The sequence below is a fragment of the Acartia tonsa genome, chromosome 8 (assembly GCF_053477335.1).
Source record: "Acartia tonsa isolate MP-2025a chromosome 8, ASM5347733v1, whole genome shotgun sequence".
Lineage (NCBI taxonomy): Eukaryota > Metazoa > Arthropoda > Copepoda > Calanoida > Acartiidae > Acartia > Acartia tonsa.
In genome coordinates this window covers 33,632,448-33,654,178 of record NC_137267.1, presented here as the reverse complement: position 1 = coordinate 33,654,178, position 21,731 = coordinate 33,632,448, and the positions used below count along the sequence as shown (strand labels likewise).

Below are 21,731 nucleotides of genomic sequence, written 5' to 3'. Positions count from 1 at the left end.
AAAGGGGGGGGGGGGGGGGAAAGTGACACTTTTTGAAACCAAAACTAAAAGTCAAAGGAACTGAACTAAAGAAACAGTTACAGATCTGTCATTTTGCATGGCAGTTGTTTTATAAGGGTACAATATGGAACTTTTAGTTTTGGTTTCAAAAAGTGTCATTTCCCCCCCCCCCCTTCTCTGCTTTCAATGTACAAAATTAAATTCCGATAGGAATTACGATGGAGACATCTTGATGCAACAGGTGTACGGAGATATGTGCTACTCTGTACTTCAGTAGGTTGGAGGCTAGTTGTGTTGGAGGATGGCTATAGTCTTCGGGATCGTCAGTCTTGCCTACTCCTAATACCAGGGGTGTATATTTTCAGTGTTTAAAACCATAAAACTTAATTCATATTTCCTAGACCCCCCCTTTACCACACTCTCCTCCTGGCATGATAAGAGAATTACAAATAAATTGTGGTAGGTTAAAAAGGAATTAGATGAAATGTATAGTTCATGAAATATTTCTATACAACAATTAATCATGTGCAAAATATACACCCCTACCTATTATTCTGGAATCTTCAGGAAAGGTGTATGCCGGAAAAAATGTCCTCACTTTGTGGACCAACCATACTGTTTTATCACGACGGCAGTCTGGGACAAAGTAGAGGTCTTGGCAGTCTGTATAGAATTGATTACTTTCGAACTTTCGTTTGTTGGCATTCCTTTTTCCCCTGACAGCCAGCTTTTCATTTATGTACGGTTTCACTGTGTGAAATATCAACAATCTAAATATGTCATTTATGTCATTAATGGCTGTTAAACGGAAAGGTATGTTGCTGGTGAAATCGTTATAGCTTAAGTGTTTGATCAGCAATACACGGAAAGAAAGTTATGTTACATTTTTAAAAATTACATTAAAATTTGTAAAGAGTGGGGGGGGGGGGGAGAAGTGACACTTCTTGAAACCAAAACTAAAAGTCAAAGGAACTCAACTAAAAAAAAATAGTATTACCTGTTTGAAACCTCTTTAAGGCCAAAATTATATCCTCGGATGTAAGTTGATATCACATGATTGGCACTTTCGAAAGCATAACAACTGAACGCCATGGATGGTCCAAATCGGCGGACATGTTCCGGCATATGGTAAAGCATGTGAGTATTGTAACTCAAGCACGATTCGCCGTACATCTCCGCCAATTTTGAGTTCAGGACCATTATCATGGTCTTGAGCTCAGCCACACGTTCAGTTGTTATATGCTCTTCGAGACTGCGCAATATGTGGAATAAAAACTTGCATATCAGACGTTGTTCATCTTTAAGATTTGCCAACTGGAAAAAAAAAACATTGTAATAATTTAAGGGAAAACTAGCTCTTTCGCCCCTAGCCTCTAGGGGCTTCGCCCTATATACTTATTGGAAGTCCACCCTCCTCAATAGAAATATATATATAATATAGCACACGTGCGCAAATTTAAAAAGAATGTTATTGCTATACAATATAATGAAACTGAAATAAGCTTTAAATTCTAAAAAGATTATAATATGGTAAAAACCTACCTCTGCATAAAATATCATATGGTAAAAGCCCAGTACTTTGAATTCAGAACTTTTCAAATTGAGGGCTAGCTTCTTCTCTGTCAGGCGCATGATGGACGTACGGGGAACGCGATCAAAATCGCCAACAAGCTTCAATTGATCGTTGATTTCATCTATAATTGGAGTTACTGCAGTTCATGGTAAAATATGGGTGATAAGGAGAAAATTTTCAAAATTTAAGTTCTTTAAACTTTTCAAACTAACACTCTTTTAAGCGGCATAACAAGGCGTACAAATAATGTGTAATAGACATAAATCTAAAAATGCAGAATTTTATCGCAGTGCCGAGAAATGCGCGAAGAAAACACCTATTTTACGCGTCATTTCTTTAGTCAAATGCAGTACATCCCTGTAATTCTCTCCATTTGAACTAAGTCTTCTTCTTCCAATTCTGGATAACTATTACGTCCTTTCTTCAGGTACGTCATCACTTTCTTTACATAGCCCAGGTGCAACGCGTGCATCGGATCACTGGGGGTATCTTGTATTAAATCCAAGCTCGGGTCAAGCTCAGAAAAACTGGTTTTCATGTTCTGATTATTTTCCTCTAACTTGCGGAATTTCTCGTCAGACCTCGGCGTACCCATATTTTGACTGTCACTGGGGTAAAATACATTCATTGATTCGAACAATACCAAGTTCTTTTGACGGAGATAAGTCTGTGAAAAAGCCATCCCTGGAAGGTCACAGTGTGGGCATCCATTTTTTGATCCATGGCCAAGAATGCCGAATACATCGGCTCTCGCAACGGCATCGTGGATGATGGTTCTACATTGAAAGGTATGTCCAGGTAATCCTTCTTGAATTAGTTTGTTGATGAATCGGGTAACATTATCCAGAAAGTTGTAACTGTAGGGACGCCTCCTCGTCTTCTCAAATATGCTGACTGGCAATATAACACTGAAATCCTTGTTGAAGAATAACCTGAAATAATAAAGAAGAATTAATAATAATAGCATTTAATACCTTAGACTTAAAATTGTAGTCACTGATTTATAAAACGTAAAGGCTGGTAAAATTTTACCGTAAAAGTGGTAAAAACTAGGTTTACTTATGGTATTAATTAAGTCCTGGTATACAGTAAGACAGATTTTTATATATGTATGCAATAGAAAAAAGTATCAATTGTAAACTTAGTTTTCTTTCTTATTTGTTTATTGAATGGTTTCCTAAACTTTGGCTTTAAAAATCTGGGCTGTCAATTGATGTAAAACAAATATTTTGATATCCTTTGAAATATAGGCTGCCAATCCTAAAAAATATTTTTTCGAGGGTCATGCTGTATATGAAAAGAACTTTATCCCAACCCAACCCTTTCAAATCCACAATATATTAATTACTTACCTAATCCAGACAGTATAATAGGAGATATGAGATCCCTGAGCTGCTTTCACTCCGTCGCCCGAGATGTCAAAAGTTATATGATCATCAACGGCCTGTTGTCCATTCAACCGTTTAAAGTCTGTGATGGCGTCTTGGAGGATCTCATAGGTAGGGAATCTGGAAAAAGAAATATATTTTTAACTAATAATAGCTTATAATATTGTTCTCAAGTTGTCGCAGGAAGCAATATACCAAAGAATGATCAAACTGATAATTAGAACACTTGAAAGTTTGTTGTTAAAAAAGGAGAAAAATCGACATGTTTAAAATGGACGTACGGAAATTCTGGTAATGATTATAGAAATGCTACGCTTTCTAAATCGTATATAAACATACCTGCACTCAATCAGTGAACCAGGAGCATTTGTAGGATTATATTTGTTTTCTTTGATTTCAACTTTGTATTTGGGTTTGAATAATGTATTATATGACGGAAATTTGAAAATACACGAGCGTTTCAGAATTGCCAGGATGATTCTAACTTTGTTGTGAGAGATGGGGTTGTCTAGAACACAAACGCTTCTGAAATCATTAACAATTTCTTTCTCAAGTTCTGTAAGATGTTTGAAGGGATCCCCGTCATGATCGCCATCAGGTTCGCCATCAGGTTCGTCATCAGGGTCATCGTCATCATCTGGGTCAAAATCATCTTCAGGTATATCAAACAATTCGACGTGTTCCCAGTCCTCGGCATCTTGAATGCTGTCATTGTCTGCATCATTATTATCGTTGGTATTATTGTTGTTAATATTGTTGTTAATATTGTCTACAACAATATTAATGTAGTTTGTTTCTTCAGGATTGTTATTTAATCGCTCCAAAACTTGGTTTGCGTAGCATTGATAACATATACTTTCGGTTTCCTTTGTGAAGTTGGTATTGCAGCCTGTACAAACTTTACCTAAAAAAATACGATGTTAAACATGGTGTTTTATAGTTATAAACCTTCCCGGGACCTATGTGAAGGTACCCTGTAAAGGAGAACCCAATCGGTTCAGCGGTTAGCAAGATCCTTTTGAACAGACACACAGACATCCTGTTACTTTAGTATAAGGATAATGCCGTAAAGAAAAACTAGTCAAATTAGAAAGTTAAAAAATTAAAAATTCCAGAAAAAGTAGATAAATGTAGAGAGTGGGTGAAGGTGGGTTAGGTTAAGGGATCCCATGTAGAATATACACCCCTGGAACAAGGATATCTTGAGACAAACTTAACTAACGTTTGATCAAACCAATTGTTTGAAATTTAGATTGAAAGGAAAATAAAAAACAAAAATTGGGAGACAATGTTTGTGGGAATTTGGACAAACAAACAACAAACAGACAGACCGACATCGTTCTACTTTATATTACAGATATTGTAGGTTACCTTTTGACGATGCAGTTTCGTTCTCATATTCCACATCCATCAAATCCTCCTGCTGTTCTTCTTCTAGTAATGGCTGACTGTCTTCACTTTGTTGATGTTTCTTGCGCCAGTATTTACTTCTGGCTCTCGTTGCATTACAGAAGAGTTTTCTTATGGACCTCAGTTTATGCTGCAACTGGAAAAAGATTACATAATTAGTGAATTACTTATTTAAAATAATATAGGGGAGTTGTTATGGATCGTTATTTGGGCAAGCTACACGTGTCAATTGATTACAGTAAATATGACTATACTGGTGTAAGAGCAAGCATGTTTATAGTGCGCTGACTGCAAGTGAAAAATAGAAATTAAAGTCGAGCATAGATTATACTTTAAGTACAGTAATGAAAAGTAAGGTCTCATCTTAAATATGTAGAAATAATTAGTTGTAAAAAGTCACCTGTACATTTTTCGTCTTATCTCCACTTCTTATACGCTTCAGTAGAGCTTTAGAGAGTGTACCAATCAAATTGTCTCCCATTGCAATAACGTCTAACAGGGGTGTATAGGTAACTCCTGAAATAAGAAGTATATGTTATAATCAGGGATGTATATTCTGCATGGGATCCCCTGCTCAGGGGGGGGGGGGGGGGTGGAAATAAAAAATAAGTGGTTGGAGGAAAAAAAAATGTAAAAATTAAGAAAACTGAAAACATTTTTTCCATTTCCCCCCCCCCCCCCTCCTTGGTGAAAAAAAACTAAAGAAATGTGTGGTAGGAGGGATAAAATAAATGAAGTATAGAGTTCTTTAAATATTTTTCTATTTCCCCCCCTACTTTTTCAGAAAAATCTAGGGGGGAAAAAAAATAAAAAAATTTGTAGCAGGGGAAAAAAAATAAATCTTGTGCAGAATATACACCCCTGGTTATAATAATAAGGTTATTACTTGTTTACATATAACGAAAGAAGGAGAAAGTAAAAAAGGGGGGGGGGGGGAGTGACACTTTTTGAAACCAAAATTAAATGTCAAAGGAACTCACAAAATAAAGAGTTAGAGTTACAAACAAGAAAATACCCTTATTTATTCTTTGATTGTCTATAAAATTAATTAAACTTACCTATCAAAATTGTGATCCAATTATACATACGTCATCCAGCGTTGGTCTGACATTTTTTTACTTTGAAAAAAATAACTATATACAATATATACATAAAATTTTGTTTGTTCCAGTCCTGACCTGGATAATACCTATATAAATTTCCTGCCTTCCCTGAAAAGCCGACGAACGCATATATAATCGAGCCCCACTGGTCGTGACTTTTGCAGAATTCTGCAGTTGCATGGAGTTTTATTATAACAACAATGTTGAACCCAGAAAATTTGTTAATTTGCTATAAAATAAATAATAATAAATAATAAAAAACAACATAACAAAAATATCAAAAAACAAAAACAAAAAATAAAACATATCAATTAAGATCTCCTAGAGAGCTATAGCCAGAAGCTTAAAAAACTGTACACGTGCATACGTAATCGTCGGCTTTAGGGGTAAATAATGTTTATTAATGTTTATATGCAGGAAATTATATATCTGCACGACCAGTGGGGCTCGATCACTGTCACCATGGGTACTTAATTATAAAATATATGGGCGCTGCAATCAAAGAGAGGTTAACGTAAATGTTCTGAAAGAACAAATTGATGTTATCCTCTTAGGAAATACCCCCCCCCCCTAGAAAAACGGCCCCTGGCCTCTACCTAGCCGTATAACTTAACCTAGCCTAACCTAACCCAGCAATTTAGTTTGGGGGGGGGGGGGGATGGGGAGTTAAATAATACAAACAAAATTTTCTAAGAGGATAACGCCACAAATTACAATTAAAATTCGCTTTCAGCATGGATATCCGGAGGCTGGATGAAATCGCCGGCGGCGAGCTCGGCTTCTCCTAGCTTCTCCTTTCTCTTCCCTGAAAGGAAAGAACATTGAATTAAAAATGAGAAAACTAAAGCGTTTTTTAATGAAGAAACTCAAAGAATTCTGAAACATTTTTTGGTTAAAAACAATTTTTTCCCCTGCTACAAAAGACAACTAGCCATGAACAAGAGCATGTGATTTGAAGCAACTTCCATCATTGATCCACTTATTTCTTTTTTCCCCCTCCCCTCCCCCCCCCCCCCCCGGAGCAGAATATACACCCCTGCAATAATTTCGTAGTTTTTACCTTGTTACTCTGGGTTTTATTTAGAAAAAAGGGCTGACGTTGGTGAGGAAAGGTGCACAGTCGGCTTCATGGTCAATGACACGTCTCTCGGTATCATCCAGGCGGGGTCTCTCGTTCTCGTAGAGATTCTCGGGCATAGGTTCAATCTTCTTTAAGTGTGTCTCTACCCAACCGTGATGGTATAAGAGTTTTACTATTTCAACAGCGTCATCAATGCCACATGATTCTTCTTGAACTCGAATATTTAGCTTGGAGAAGAGTCTCAACATCCTAACCATGAGGGCGTCCCATCTGTCATGCAGCTCGTGGTATTGGTATGGATCCATCCTAATTTGAGGAATGATTATTTTGTTTGTCTTGTTTATTTTTGGGAGGGGTGTGATTAATGTTTTTTAACTTTCCGGTATTTTATTTGTCCTTAAACAAGGGGGGGGGGGGAGAAGGCCTGGAGCTCCGGAACCTGGAGGCCTATCCAAAAAATATTAAAACTTGGGAAAATTCATCATATAAGAATGATTTTATCCCTAATAACCTATACTCTCAGTCCAAAGATAAAGCCTATACTCCCTGTTTACGCAAATGTGTCAAAACTTCCCCCCCCCCCCCCCCCTATTTATTTAGAACAAATTTTGTAGCAGGAGAAAAAAAATAAATCTTATACAGCTAATATACACCCATACCTGTTATTATGATGTACGCGTACCCAGGTGATTAACTTGAATAGCCTGTTATTCAGAACTATCTGAAAAGGCAGAATATTTAAGAAATAAAAAATTACAAAATAAAAATAGCTCATATTCATTCGAATCCGGTGGATAGGAACAGGTGTTCTCATTCATACGCCAAAAAACTAGGTAACTAGCATATCGTATTATATGCATGGTTTTCTACGAATATAAAAATCTAAAAGCATAAGATTAAAAACAGTTATTTTTAGCCAGTGCCTCCGGCACCTCTGGGCCAAAAAAGTAGTTTCATTCTTATAATTGTACTCCTATATTTGCGACAATCCGTTTATACTACGGTGCAAGACATATATTTATTAATTTTACATTTAAAAAAGTCCTGTATATTACGTAAGCTAAAAAGAGTCCCAAAAATGGGAGAAAAAACGAATACGAAGAATATTTTAGAAAGAATTTTCAATAATTAATGATAAAATTTGAATTATAAAACAGAATGATACATATTAACGTCTTAATTCACTGTAATTTCACTAAAAATGATTACTAAAATACAAAAATGCACCGTAGTCATATAGTCCAGTTGAATTATTGCGCCGATGGAAAGTTACGGTTGCCAACATACAGATTGAATAGGTGGCAAAACACTTTGCAAGACAGTTATATTTTTAATCGTAAAATTGCAACGAATAATAACATTTCATGAATTATATAAGTTATGCAGTTTTAATTAATTAACCGGTAAAATATTAAAATGATATTATATACATAAGGTGTTTTTTAAAGTTTGGCAACTTTGTCCAGCACGTTGATTTTATCATCTGAAAACAGGGTTACGAAAGTTAAATAAATGTAAATTTTTTTTAATGTGAATGTAATATATTTTTGGCAATGACTTAAATGAAATATCATCGATAAAATATAAAAAAATATATTGCAATGGATATAAAAGAAATATTTTTCAATATAAAGTTGTATACCTGTACAGAGCATGTGCATGAATGCCGCTATACCGATTGAAAACTATTGTAAACAATGAGTGTTATAGTTCAAGTCTCTTAGAGAAAATACGTGTTATATCCAAGTATGATTGACAGGAGATGGTCCATGTCACAAGATTTATATGAATGTCAGTTAAGAACTCCTAGAGAGCTATATATTCAGAAGTTTAAAAAAGTACTTGTCTACCAGTCTTGGCTGTTAGTGTTGATATATGGACCCTGCAATCAAAGAGATGATAGTCAGATGTTTAAAAAAGTACGTGTCCACCTTCAGTCTTGGCTGTTAGTATATGGACCCTGCAATCAAAGAGTGGTTTGCGTAAAAGTAAGTGTTTAAATAATTTTAATATAAAAACATTAATAATATAGGACCTTGAGCGTACGGTTTTAGGCTGCCTTCGATTAACGGTTTAAGTTTTACTAGCGGCTATGCCCCTTAGAAGCCTCTAGGGGCACTTAAAGTAGGAAGAGAAAAGTCGAGGCCTCATCCTATTTTTAATTTGAGTTTCAGCTATAGATTAAAATAAATAAAAAGCTTCGTTGTAAAAGAGAACAATATTAATATATATAATAGGATAATTGTTTTAAGCCTTTTTTAAACCTTTTTGATTTGATCTAAGAAACACTTTTTATCCTATTCTTAATATTAAATAATCCGGGTTTAATATATATGAATGTAAGAAATATTAATAAATTATATTTAAATTGAATATTGTTTTTCAGGTTCAGCAACACTGATTCATCAGAAATAACTATTTGGGCGCTGCAATTAAAGAAGGGCTCACTTAGTAGTAAGTTTTAAATAATGTAATAAAAAAATCAATATAATTTAGGACCTTACGCATGGTTTTAAGCTACTTCGATAAACTGTTTGTTTTATAATTTTTTAAACCTTTTTGATATATGATATAAGAACGACTTTTTATCCTATTCTTAATATTTAAAGTATTCTACTATTAATATATATAAATAATAATAGAAATATTAACAAATTATATTTCAATTAATATTGTTTTTCAGACTTAACCAGGAATCAGATTCGTGAGAAAATATATGGGCGCTGCAATTAGTGAATGGTTTACATAGAAGTAAGTGTTAAAATAATTTTAATAAGAACATGGATATTTTAGGCCATGTTATTAAGACTATCCTTTAACGAAACCTTTTTAATTCAACCTTGCTACGAAGCCTTGTGTGATACCGGTAGAGTGTTTGAGTTCTTAGGGAACCACACTAATTACATAATATTATCTTGAGTTAGACAGGTTTTATAAGCTGTAAACAGACTAATACAATTAGATATGTCATTATCTTTAAATTATTTATTATAATTTATATAATAGCACCTTTGAAATAAGCTCATATTATATCCAACCTATATTCGCCCTTTAAGGTTTATGATTGTTTTAAGCGTAACGAAGTTTTATACCCTTAATAGAAAGATATTATAAGATGTGTTTTATGTAAAATAATATTAAAAATATATATAAATTATATTTCAATTAATATTCTTTTTCAGGTTTAGCTTCGCACACAGCTGGGTGTATTCTCTGATTATAAGCTGACCGCAATTCGACCGTGGAACATTTCTTAAGCACCAACATGAAGCTGTTGCCATCAGAAATTCATCCGTTAAAAGTAAGTGTTTAATTATTTGTAATAAAAGATAGTTGGAATAATCCTACACGCAACTACGGCAACACCTCGGCCCCAAAAGGTAGTTTCCATGTATACAAGCATAACAAATATGAAGTTAATATACACAGACACACATCGAACTACCTTTATGAAACTGTATACTAAATTATATTAACAATTAAGCTATTATTAAATTTATTAGATAGATATTAAACTGGTTAGACAAAAGTTAATACATAAAAATAATGTACTAGATAGGTAGCTATTTAAAATTAGATTTTACTACTTTATATTATTGAAACAGTACATTCAGGATATTATTAAAATCTAAACAGCATTACATTCATCCTCGTGCATGTTTACTTCGTGAAGAACAGCTGCCAGTTCGGCAGCCTGGGCAGCGGCGGGCAGCAGAGGGGAAGGACGGCAGCGATTAAGATGTGTAGTAATCCATCCATGTTGATATAACCTCTTACAAACCTCCCTCTGGATCTCGACATTGTCAGTTCTGGCTCTAATCTCTAGACTCTCTCTTAGTACTAACATACGACTATTTAATTCATACCATAACTCCAAATTCCCGTTATAAGACATTCTTAGTTTCTCTCAGTCTGGTTATGTATTGATAACTGAATTAAACTTTCTCTAATAAGCAGGCACATACACAAGCTGTATCTACTTTCTCCATGAAATTTTCCCAAAACCGTTAACTTTCCTTTTTGTAAGGCCTTTTTGATTTGTTAATCCTTTAATTGCTTAATTTAAAAATGAATATTCTTTTTCAGGATTTTGGAGTTGAACCAGTTTTGAAGTACGTGGAGCTTTGCAGTTCCATGGAGAACAACGAGAGTTCCATCTCAACATGTAACAGTCACAGATTATACAAAAAATTTCATTATTTATTATAACGACAATGTTGAACCGAGAAAATATGTTAAAATATGTTAGTCAGTTAAAATTAACAAATAATTTACAGAACGATACTAATAAGTTTTATTATGACGATCAATGTTGAACAGAGAATATTCTGTTAGTCAGTTAAAATTAACTTAAATAAAGCGTATTGATTACAATCAGTGTTTATTATGACGACAATGTTGACACCTAACATTCCACAGCTAAAATTCTAAAAAATATTGACTTTAACATATAAAGCGTATTGATTACAATCCGCCCAATCGGTGTTTATTAATTAAGTTCTACTCGAGAGCTCCAAACATTCCACAAGCTAAAATTCTAAAAAATGTTATTTACAGAAACGATACTAGTAAGTTTTGTAGTTTCAGTATTGACCTGGATAATATCTATATGACCTGTTATGTTATAATATGAAATAAATTCTAAATAAAATCATTATCATCATTATATTTTATTTGCGATTTTTATCATTAAGTAGAAGGATGTTTGTTTGGAAAAATCTGGACTTAGCCTAAAAATTTACCTAAAAATATTGACAAGAATTTAATTAACAAGTAAGAATGGAAAAACCTACCTTAAATACTGGAGATCTTGAGGCAAGTATAAACTTGTGCACTTTTAATTTGGAGGTACTAGTTTCTATCAAACAATCAGTAAACTCTGGATCCTCAAAACAATTCTCCAGGTCACCAGAGAGACAGGATACTGCACTTTCAGGTCCAGGTTTTATAACTTCCAGCCAAATAGTCAGAGTACCTCCAGGTAGGAGACTTGCCTGATTGTTCTTCAGTACATTAATCTCCATAAAAGCAGCATTACAATTTACCTCTCCAGGTGGCACTGTTATCAATCGACATTTAGGCATCAGTAGTAGACTGTTGTTATCTTGGATGCCAATCTTTTGTAGTTTCAGTATTGACCTGGATAATATCTATATGACCTGTTATGTTATAATATGAAATAAATTCTAAATAAAATCATTATCATCATATTTTATTAATTTCATATTCCATATAACGAAAGCAAATAGTGCTGAGTAAAAGGATGCTTTGTTTGGAAAGTATTAGGTCTGAATATTTCCTCATTATATTTTATTTGCGATGTTTATCATTAAGTAGAAGGATGTTTGTTTGGAAAAATCTGGACTTAGCCAAAAAATTTACCTTGTCAATTTTTACCAAAAAGTTGGTCAAATTTTACCAAGTTTTTTTTTTTGGCAGAGTCGAAAAATCTGGACTTAGCCTAAAAATTTACCTTGTCAATTTTTACCAAAAAGTTGGTCAAATTTTACCAAGTTTTTTTTTTTGGCAGAGTCCAAAAATCTGGACTTAGCCTAAAAATTTACCTTGTCAATTTTTACCAAAAAGTTGGTCAAATTTTACCAAGTTTTTTTTTTTGGCAAAGTCCAAAAATTTGGACTTAGCCTAAAAATTTACCTTGTCAATTTTTACCAAAAAGTTGGTCAAATTTTACCAAGTTTTTTTTTTTGGCAAAGTCCAAAAATTTGGACTTAGCCTAAAAATTTACCTTGTCAATTTTTACCAAAAAGTTGGTCAAATTTTACCAAGTTTTTTTTTTTGGCAAAGTCCAAAAATTTGGACTTAGCCTAAAAATTTACCTTGTCAATTTTTACCAAAAAGTTGGTCAAATTTTACCAAGTTCATTTTTTTTGGCAAAGTCCAAAAATCTGGACTTAGCCTAAAAAAATACCTTGTCAAATTTTACCAACTTTTTGGTAAAAATTGACCAAATTGTGTTTTTTTGTCTAAGTCCGAAAATTCGGACTTAACCTGAAAAATAGAGTTGTAAAATTGACCACATTTTTGGTAAAACTTCCAAAAGTGGTAAAATTGAAAAAAAAAAAAAAAATTTAAATTTAGGCTTCATTGTATAAAAGTCATTATTTTAAAGTACTACAACTGATTATGAAGAGCTGTTTTTTATTTAAAACACAAAAAACGGGTTTTTTTGTTTCGTCAAATTTTACAAAAAAAATGGTAAAATTTGACTAATTTTTTGGCTAAAATTTTTCCTGGTAAAATTTACCACGAAACTGGTATATTATACCAGGTTGACCAGCTTTACCACTTTTCTGGTAAAACGACTCTTTTTTTATGGTATTTCGTAGAACCTGGGTACTTTATATTTTTCCACGCATTTAGATTTGGAAACAAATGTTTGACTCAATAGCATTTGTACCATTTGGCGTGGGGAGGGGAGCATGGCAATATCCTTCCTTGATATTTAAATTAAGGAGGTCTGTTTTCTTGAGCTCTTTTTTTCACTTCCTTAAAAAAGTCACACCACCCTGCAAAAAATCTTTGTAATGATTTAAAAATTACATTCACTGAATGTATCACAAACCTGTGTTTTTTAATGATTTACAAATAAATAGTGGTTTAAATTGCTGTTGTTGCGCTACTTCTGCATAAAATTGTCCTAGATGCTCTTTTTCTGAGATAAAAAGTTTGAAGTTCTTGATGCTTTAGGTGACGTTGCAACTTCAACATTTCTACCATTTTCATTCTGCATTTATTTGGACAATATTTAACCCCGCTTTTTTTTAGAAAACAAGAAAAATAAAGTAAAATTTTTCTATCCTTCGGGGTGTGTCTGCTAGTAGCTCTGTTAGTTATTTAATAAATGAAAGAATCGTCCTGTTGATCTAAAACATTTCTGAGACAGATAAAATTTAAGCGTAGCAACTCTATAGTCTATTTTCATAATACATTTTTATATTACTTCATTTTTATTTTCTAGAAAACTAATCTTGTATGAATAGTCATATATTAACATCCTGTTTAAAAAAAAGTAATTTGCGTTAAGTTGAAATCGATGAAAATTAAGAGCTAAAAAAAATTCGGGTTGGTTTAAAAAACATAAAATGAATGATGCATTATTTATTTTAAAATTATCTTTATGCAAACATCAGAATATGCAAAATTATTCAACACTTTTCTTTTAAAGATATATTGATAAACATCAAACAATATGTAGTTAGAACTAAATTAAATATGAATAATAATATGTAAGAATCTAGAGTCTAATTAATAAAATATGTACAACTAGCGGCTTCGCCCCAAAAGGTAATTAAAAACATAAATTATATACGTGCCTAAAGAAATGATGTGAGCATGGGAATCATTATATCTTATATTACCCAGCCGAAAAAATTGCGAAGGGGACGCCAATATTGGCGAATAAATGGCGAATTCGCAAAACTTATGGGAAAAAATTATAAAAAAAATAATTTGGGGAGGTTTTTTTTTTGGGGGGGGGGGGGTTAGGGGTGTCTAACCCTCCAAGAAAATATCATAAAACCACCACAGGACCAGTAGATATATTCCCTGAAGAGTAGATTCCAATTGGTTCAGTGGTTACCGAGATCTTAAGCTTCAGACGGACGGACAGAAAGACGGACGGACGGACGGACGGACGGACAGACATCAAGCTACTTTGTATTATAGATAATCGAAGGAAGGTGTATTAAAACATGTACAAATTAAAAAAGGGTATATTTAAAATAACAGAAACAAACAATTAGATAAGTAAATTAAAAAATCCACCAAAAAGTTGCAAGTTTAAAAAAATAAAAATACCGCAGCAATAATGTTAATTTAAAAAATTCTAAATAATAATTTATCTCTATTTTTTTTAAAATATAAATATATCATTTATCCCAAAATAAGATAAAAGATAAAAATGTTCAATGAGATTAAAACTGCAACGCTGTATTATTCAAAGAAAAATATATTTACATTTTTAAAGTTGAACTTATTTACAAACAGAATTTCACATTTACATTCTGAAAATAAAATATTATGCACAAGTTTTGGTTAGTATCTCTGTTAACATTTTGTTAAGCATTTGCAATTATTGGCTCGTCAGCCTGTTTTTTTCTTTTTCCCAATATATTGCTACTGCCATTTTCTGAACGCATTTGTCCTAGGCAATGTTATTGTTCAAGTAGCTTTTCTTATATGTTGTTGAATATAAGAAAAGACTTATTGAAAATAATCATAGAGGCTTACTTAACTAAGATCTTATAGACCAAAAATCTGCATGAAAGTTTTCATAGCGCCATTTTAACCTACCTTTGTTTAAGGGGTGTTTCAAGAGAAATTATTTAAAAACTGAATTAACCCAACCTTTACGATGTGAGTGCACTTTATAACACGTATTTCTCACTTTTAATGAATATCTGAATATTTTTATCTGCCCTATATGTTTGAATTTTTACATAACTCATGCCAGATATAAAGTTTTGATTTGGTCGGATTGAAAATCAGAAAATCAACTTGATTTATTATTGCATACATACAGATATAAACTTTTATGTCGGATAGGTACATCATATATACAGAGTCCTCTTTTTAATCCAGTTTTATACAAATAATAAAAAGACACTGAAAGCTTATTTCATATAAAAAAGTATCAGGATGTTTGTCTATTTATGTGTGTGTGTGTCTGTCTACGCGTAATAAAGTATTTGCTAACCACTGAACTGATATTGTTTTTCTTTACTAGGTAGCTCATTATAGCCTTCAAAGTGAAATCGTCCTAAGAATAATAAATAAATTCAACTCCAAAAAAAGTTTCTTTTTCTTTTTATAAACCAAAAAGAAAATGACTCTACAAATGTCTAAAATAGCCTGACTAAATGAAAAACTGATTGTCCGACAAAGTTAATTATAAAGTAGCTTCACTATTGATATATGAATAAATAGATAATAGATAAGTCAGAAATTTAATCTAATTGTCAATTATTTTCAACTTTATAGACAGACACAGCAGATTTTGACAGTTAATAGCAGTTGCTGTGGGGAAAATCTTTTTATAGTAGGTGAATGTAAATTGTATATGCATGTGTGTGTTTATTGAGATCTCAGAAATTCTTTTTCTATTATTTTTAGGTTGATTTTTAAAATTGAACTTAAAAATAAAAGTGTATAAAAAAGTTAAAGAACAAAAGTTTTTAATTCTAAGATAATGAAGTTTTTATTCTCATCTCTGATTTAATTTGTAGGACTACTCAAAACTTTTCAATCTGAAATCAGTACAGGTGCGTGCACAGGAATTTAATTTGAGGGTGGTTTACTCAATTATAATGTGTTTTAAGGGTACAAATTCCAAATAAACTTTTTTATTTGAATTTAAAATCCCATGTATTTTTTGTGTTTAATTTTTTATTTGGAATGGGAGGGGAGGGGAGGGGGGGGGGCGAAGATTCTCTGTATTAACAGCCCATTCACACACTTTTCAACGAGAAAATTCTAATTTGAATCTCATTGTCGAGCAAAATTTGTATTTGAATAATCTTCCAGTCAAAGTTTCAGGAAAAATATCATTTATTTTAAATTTAGATTAAATTATGAAGGTTGGATTATTGAAGGAAATATCAAATACATTTCAATTTAAAATCCAGTATTTTGAATTTACAAAATTGTTTGAGATGTATGTTTTTATTTGTATCTATCAGGAAAATAATATCTATAACGTCATTGAATAACTTAATATTAAAATTTAAAACAACAACATATTTCTAGCACGTGCAAGTGGCTACACTGCGTGGCCTAAATAAACTTTACTTAAATTATTTCCCATGAACCACCACCTTATATGTTTAGAAGTTGAAATATGATCACGCAACCTGCAAAAATTCCAGGGAGGGATGGTGACATTGGGCTGAGTCCCCAAAGTTGTATAATAATATTTTCTTATTCGTTGGCTCAACAACATTGAGAACTTTTATTGAATTTTGAGTGTCCAAACGTTTCAACTACTAATTGTAATATATAAAAGGGGTAAATTTGTGTATCACATTGGGGATGTACTTATTTGTCATTGTCTTATCCCTTTAGATCTTTGAAAAGAATCTAATTTTAGGGTTGTATGAGAAAATGCGCAACAAACGCAGATTGTCAGAATGACAGAAAAGTGTGCATGTGCGATGGAGAGTGTGGAATGTCTTGCATAAGGTAAATTGTTGCTTTCCCTCAATAGTTCGTATGGAGCACTGAACTCCTTTTTCTTCGGAGCTATCCAGTACACAACCTAACCTAACATGACTTAAAATAATAAACATACTAACAAAAAAGTATCTCTCTCCTTATTTTCAATTTATTCAAAGATGTTAAGACTCTAGGGGGCTTGGTGTCGCTTCGGGTACTAGGTAACTAGACCTCTCTCCACGCACCTTGAAACATACTCCGCTTATGAATGCGGTGTAAAGCGTCCAATCGCCCATCAGACAACCAACTCTCTGAGATGCACGACCTTTGTCTGAGAAGTCCCAACTGTGCATGGTAACGAGTTGCGCCTGTTTTGGGCCAAGGCATTCCCCCCCACTCTAACTATTTACGTCGCGCATCTGACATAGTAGCAGTGGGAACCATTTTAACGTCTTTAGTTATGACGCGGAGATTCGAACCTTCCCGACGACGAGCGGATGCGCTACGTGTTGAGCCACAGTCGCGGGTTCAATTAATTCAAAAATAAAGAGATTGGGCTTTCTGTGCTACTTACGCACTTTAAGGGAAACCGTTGGTGAAATAATTTTTAATCCCTATAGTTTACGTAACCCTCAAAGATAGAGAAGGGAGGGGACGTTTACCTTTATTTTATTAAATGCTACTCCGAAGTCAAAAATACACTAATTAAAACATAAATGTTTTATAGTATTTCAAATCCACCTAAAAATTAAATTATTTTGTTGTGAATTTTACGTATTAAGAATTTTTTCAATTATATGTATTTCTGTGAATTTGTCTATTGGTTTTAATCTTGTAATTTTCTGTAGGCCTGAAAAAGAATGTCCTGAGCTTCCAGATCCTGAGAACGGTCAGGTCCACCTTACTGGCAGAGTATTTCAGGTATAAATTCATATATTTTGTCTGAAGCTTAAGATCTCAATATCTATTGAACTGATTGGGTTTATTTTATTAGCAGATATAGATTAAAATGTAGATACTGTGCTTGATAAATAGATAGTTAATTACGGAGAATTTATAGGTATCCTATGTCAAATTTATTTTCATATATATACATCTTCATTTAAAATTAGGTGATAAAGAATGTCCTAATTAGTTTAGCTACAAAAATTAAGACAAATCTCCTTATAAATCTTTATGCCAGGTTTCATACAAAGATATTCAATTTTTAAGGTTTTTTGTTTGTAGCTTAAGATTATTTGTCCAATTGAGTTTTCCAATTTAGGGTTGCTTTACCTACACATGTCCAGCAATGGTTTTAGGCTGTTTTTTTATATGTAATTCTTGGGATGGTTTTAAGCTATTTTTTCTTCTGCTATTCCCAAACTTTCAAATAAAGAGCCCCTAGATGCTAGGGGTGAAGCCGCAAGTTAGATATAGAAGTATTAACTTAAGTATTTAAGTAAAACTGACTTGAATAAATGCCCGTTTTAAAGAAAAGACTATGAAACAGAAAAAAACTGTAATTATCTCTTTACATTGCAATTGCAGAAAACTCTTAAATTAAAGACGAGTAGATTCAACTCTCATATTTAACAACTTGTCATGAAAAGAGTTCATGACCTACCTACAAACAGACTCTAATTGTAGAAACGGTTTGTAATCATTACCAATGTTATTTATTATTCCAACAATAAGAATATTAGGAGAAAGTCTTTCCTCTAATTACTTTCTAACGTGCTAGAATAATGGATTATAATTAATATATGGATATAGAATTGTAAAAGTTTTGTGTCAATAAATTTTACACTTGTGAAAATTCATTCCATTGCAAAAAAACGCGATCTTTGGTTTGTTTAAATGTCCATTTATTTAGCATTTTTCAAGAATGTCAAGCGTGGGAAAATTTTTCGAGTGTGGGAACCATTTAATTTGATTTAAATGGTACATATGATTTTCATTTAAATTCATTTTTTGGACCCGTGAGAAAATTTTTTTAACGTGAGAACCATTTAATTTTCATTGAATTTCATTTTTTGGAAGTGTGGGAAAAAATGGGAGAAAAAATATGTTTTAGTATAAAGAAATGTTCTATCAGTTTCAAACCTTTTTCATTCGATAGATCATACTGACTTTGGAAAAACTGTCAGACCGATTTTTGAAATTCAATCTGTGAAAAAAGATATTCAAGTTTAAATTTTTTGTTTTGAAAATATTATTTTACATGTATTGCCGCCATCTTGGATTATGATAATTTTTTTTTGTTAGAAGATTTTTTTTCTAAAATATTTTTTTTAAAATTAACTTTTTACAATAAAAAAATCTTTGAACTTAAATTGACCAATAGTTCAAAGATTTTTTCTCTTTAATTTGGAAGATTTTTTATGATTTTTATTTTTAATGTCAAATAAAAACACAACAGTGAAAAAAATGAAAATTAAATGAAAAAACGTTTTATGATTTTATTCAAGAAATTATTTGCTAACATCACCTTTTTGTTGCAATAGAATGTTATTTAAGCAAACAAAATTTAGCATAAATGGATATTTAAATCCCTCGGTATTAAATGATGAGCTAACGCTCGATCATTTAATACCTTGGGATTTAAATATCCATTTATGCTAAATTTTGTTTGCTTAAATAACTCATTTAATTAAAGCTTATAAAAACCTTTACATATAAAAATTCAAAAACTGAATGTTTTCTATTGAATTGGTTGGTCTATGATTGTTTATCTTTTCTTATTAGTTTCCTTAGGTGTCCCAACTTATGAATATTTTATCTTTATAGAGGATAAAGACTACAAACCCACCAAAAAAAAATTTGTAGAAAAAATACTTACAAAATCTAAATAAAGTAATTTTGAGAATTTAACGTCAGGTTCAACATCCAAGGATAACTAGGGGGAGCCATATCTCTGTCCAATCACCCAGGGTATTGGGTTAAGTAACACCCTTCAGACAACCAACTTTTTGATTGCACCACCTTTGTCTGAACCTAACTGTGTATTGTATTAAGTCGGCCCGTTTTGAGCCAAGACATTTCCCATACTCTAACTCTTAAGTTCATTAAAGGAACTATTGTTAACGTCTTTAGTTATGACGCAATGTTGAGCCGGGATTCGAATTATTCACCTCCCCGACGCTGAATGGTGCGCTATATGTTAACTCACTGTTACGGGTAATTTTAAGATCTTAAGTTGCAGATAAAAAATAAGATGAAGTGCCCCTAAAACAATATACTAAATTATATACATTTTGATTATCTTTAAAAAGTGACAGACAGTTAAACATCCCTTGACTTCTAAATTGTCAAAATTGTTAAAAAAAATTATCAGTATTGTATTGACACTACATTACACATATGAGATATTATACGTGCCAAAAATTTTGAATAAAAATGTAATAATAAGTGTAGCAGTAGGAATGTAATTAATGCTGTAATTCTAATTTATATTTTTATCTAAGAAAATCCCATAATGGATAATATTCTATATTTTAATAAATAATAGTTAAAAGCTTTCGTCAATCAAGAACTGTTCTGTTAGGTTTAGTTTTCATACTCTTTAGTACTTATAATTGCATAAGGTTAAGAATTAATTAGACAATTCTAACAATTGATTTTGTTATATATTCAGGACAGAGCTGTGTATACATGTGACGAGGGATATCAAATTGTTGGCCTGGAGAAAGTTGTTTGTCAGGTATTAAATCTAGGATAGATCAATCAAAGATAAATAAATCTTTCCCTTAACAAGTGAAAAGCTTCTTGAACTATTACAGGAATATTTATTTATCCATAATTATCTATCTGTAGTATTCGAGTTTATAGAATTGTAGCGCTTTTAGTAGCAAAGCTACACTATAACATTTTGTGTCCTTTTGTATGTCAGTGATGATGATGACCTTTTGACGGCTAGGTCCCGCTTCTGGTGCAAGTACTCTTCACGCCACCTTGCACATACTCTGCGTGTCTATTTCAGTGTAACGCGCTCAAACGAACAGGGTATTAGGCAAGGTAACACAAAACAGACAACCAACCCTTTGATTGCACGACCTTTGTCTGGAAGTCCTAATTGTGCAATGTATAGAGTTGCGCCTGTTTTTGGCGAAGGCTTTCCTTCTACTCTAAATATTAATGTATTTGAACGACTTTAGTTTGACGCAATGTTAAGCCGAGACTCGATCTTACTTAACATCTAGCGGGTGCGCTACGTGTTATGTCTTGATTGTGGGTTGTCTGTCGGTGATGATAGGGATGTTTAATTTCTGGTACTATCCCTTCATCAATCAACATGTACGTCCATGAAAGTGAAGCCTAGCTGTTTTCAAAGAAAATTAATATTTTAAAACGGTGTTATTATTCTTCAATGTAGTTGGGAACAAAAATTGTGTTGTTGGCATTAAAAGTGAACAATTAAGTAAATATGCAAATGTAAAATGAATTATTTAGTTTGCTAATGATGTAAAATAATTGGATCTCTCTGTCTCTAACAGATTTAGCAATCAGGAATAATCAGGGATGGAGGGAGGGGACACTGGACTGGAAATTAAACTTGTCCCTGTTGTTTAAGAAAACAATCTCTAATGTGTTGCTTAAAAACTTTGTAAAGAATTAAAGAGAGAAAATAATAATGAGAGAAAGATAGAAAGAAAGAAAGAGAGACAAAATGGAAAACAGAGAGGGAGACAAAGAGAGACAAATAGAAGAAAGAGAGAAAGAAATGAACAGAAATTAGAGAGAGAGCTAGAGAAACTAAGATATAATGTAAAAAAATAGATAAAGAAAACAAGGAGAGAACAAACAAAAAGAGAGAAGATATAAGGGAAAAATAGAATACCTAAGCTTCTTATAAATAGATGATTTTTTGTTAAGCACACTAATGATCAATATTAATTGGAGATTTGTGTAAATTATTTCTCAAATGTCTAGAACAGACCTAGTCACCACGGAAAATATATTATTTTTCCTCCAATGAGAAATTATAATTATATAACAAAACTTATGGTTTTTGTACACATATTTTT

General features: G+C 32.4%; 4 protein-coding genes across 5 annotated transcripts in view; 1 reads left to right on the top strand and 3 right to left on the bottom strand.

Moving 5' to 3' along the window:
- The window catches only part of LOC145326582 (sushi, von Willebrand factor type A, EGF and pentraxin domain-containing protein 1-like), a 139,881-nt gene that overhangs the window by 20,175 nt on the left and 97,975 nt on the right, over positions 1–21,731 (top strand). The window contains exons 4-6 of the mRNA XM_080169953.1: positions 16,661–16,752; positions 17,574–17,646; positions 20,342–20,407. Of these exons, the coding sequence (XP_080026079.1) occupies positions 16,661–16,752; positions 17,574–17,646; positions 20,342–20,407 (231 nt within the window). The remainder of the gene's footprint in view (positions 1–16,660; positions 16,753–17,573; positions 17,647–20,341; positions 20,408–21,731) is intronic.
- On the bottom strand, positions 7–1,613 carry LOC145326771 (uncharacterized). Its single transcript, XM_080170179.1, has 3 exons — positions 998–1,613; positions 547–770; positions 7–339 (listed from the first exon to the last, which is right to left on the bottom strand). Exons 1-3 carry the CDS (start codon positions 1,204–1,206, stop codon positions 197–199), a joined length of 576 nt encoding a protein of 191 aa, XP_080026305.1. The 5' UTR covers positions 1,207–1,613; the 3' UTR covers positions 7–196.
- LOC145325523 (uncharacterized) lies at positions 1,914–5,539 on the bottom strand. Its single transcript, XM_080168502.1, has 6 exons — positions 5,430–5,539; positions 4,772–4,887; positions 4,333–4,507; positions 3,301–3,865; positions 2,926–3,081; positions 1,914–2,505 (listed from the first exon to the last, which is right to left on the bottom strand). Exons 1-6 carry the CDS (start codon positions 5,455–5,457, stop codon positions 1,914–1,916), a joined length of 1,632 nt encoding a protein of 543 aa, XP_080024628.1. The 5' UTR covers positions 5,458–5,539.
- Positions 5,308–10,544, bottom strand: LOC145326772 (uncharacterized). Of its 2 annotated transcripts, XM_080170181.1 has the most exons (3): positions 7,215–10,544; positions 6,535–6,861; positions 5,308–6,279 (listed from the first exon to the last, which is right to left on the bottom strand). In XM_080170181.1, the coding sequence occupies exons 1-2, from the start codon at positions 7,367–7,369 to the stop codon at positions 6,555–6,557; spliced, it is 462 nt and encodes a 153-aa protein (XP_080026307.1). In that variant the 5' UTR covers positions 7,370–10,544; the 3' UTR covers positions 5,308–6,279; positions 6,535–6,554. The 2 variants fall into 2 exon arrangements, with proteins under 2 accessions (XP_080026307.1, XP_080026306.1); XM_080170180.1 differs by having other exon boundaries at positions 5,308–6,861.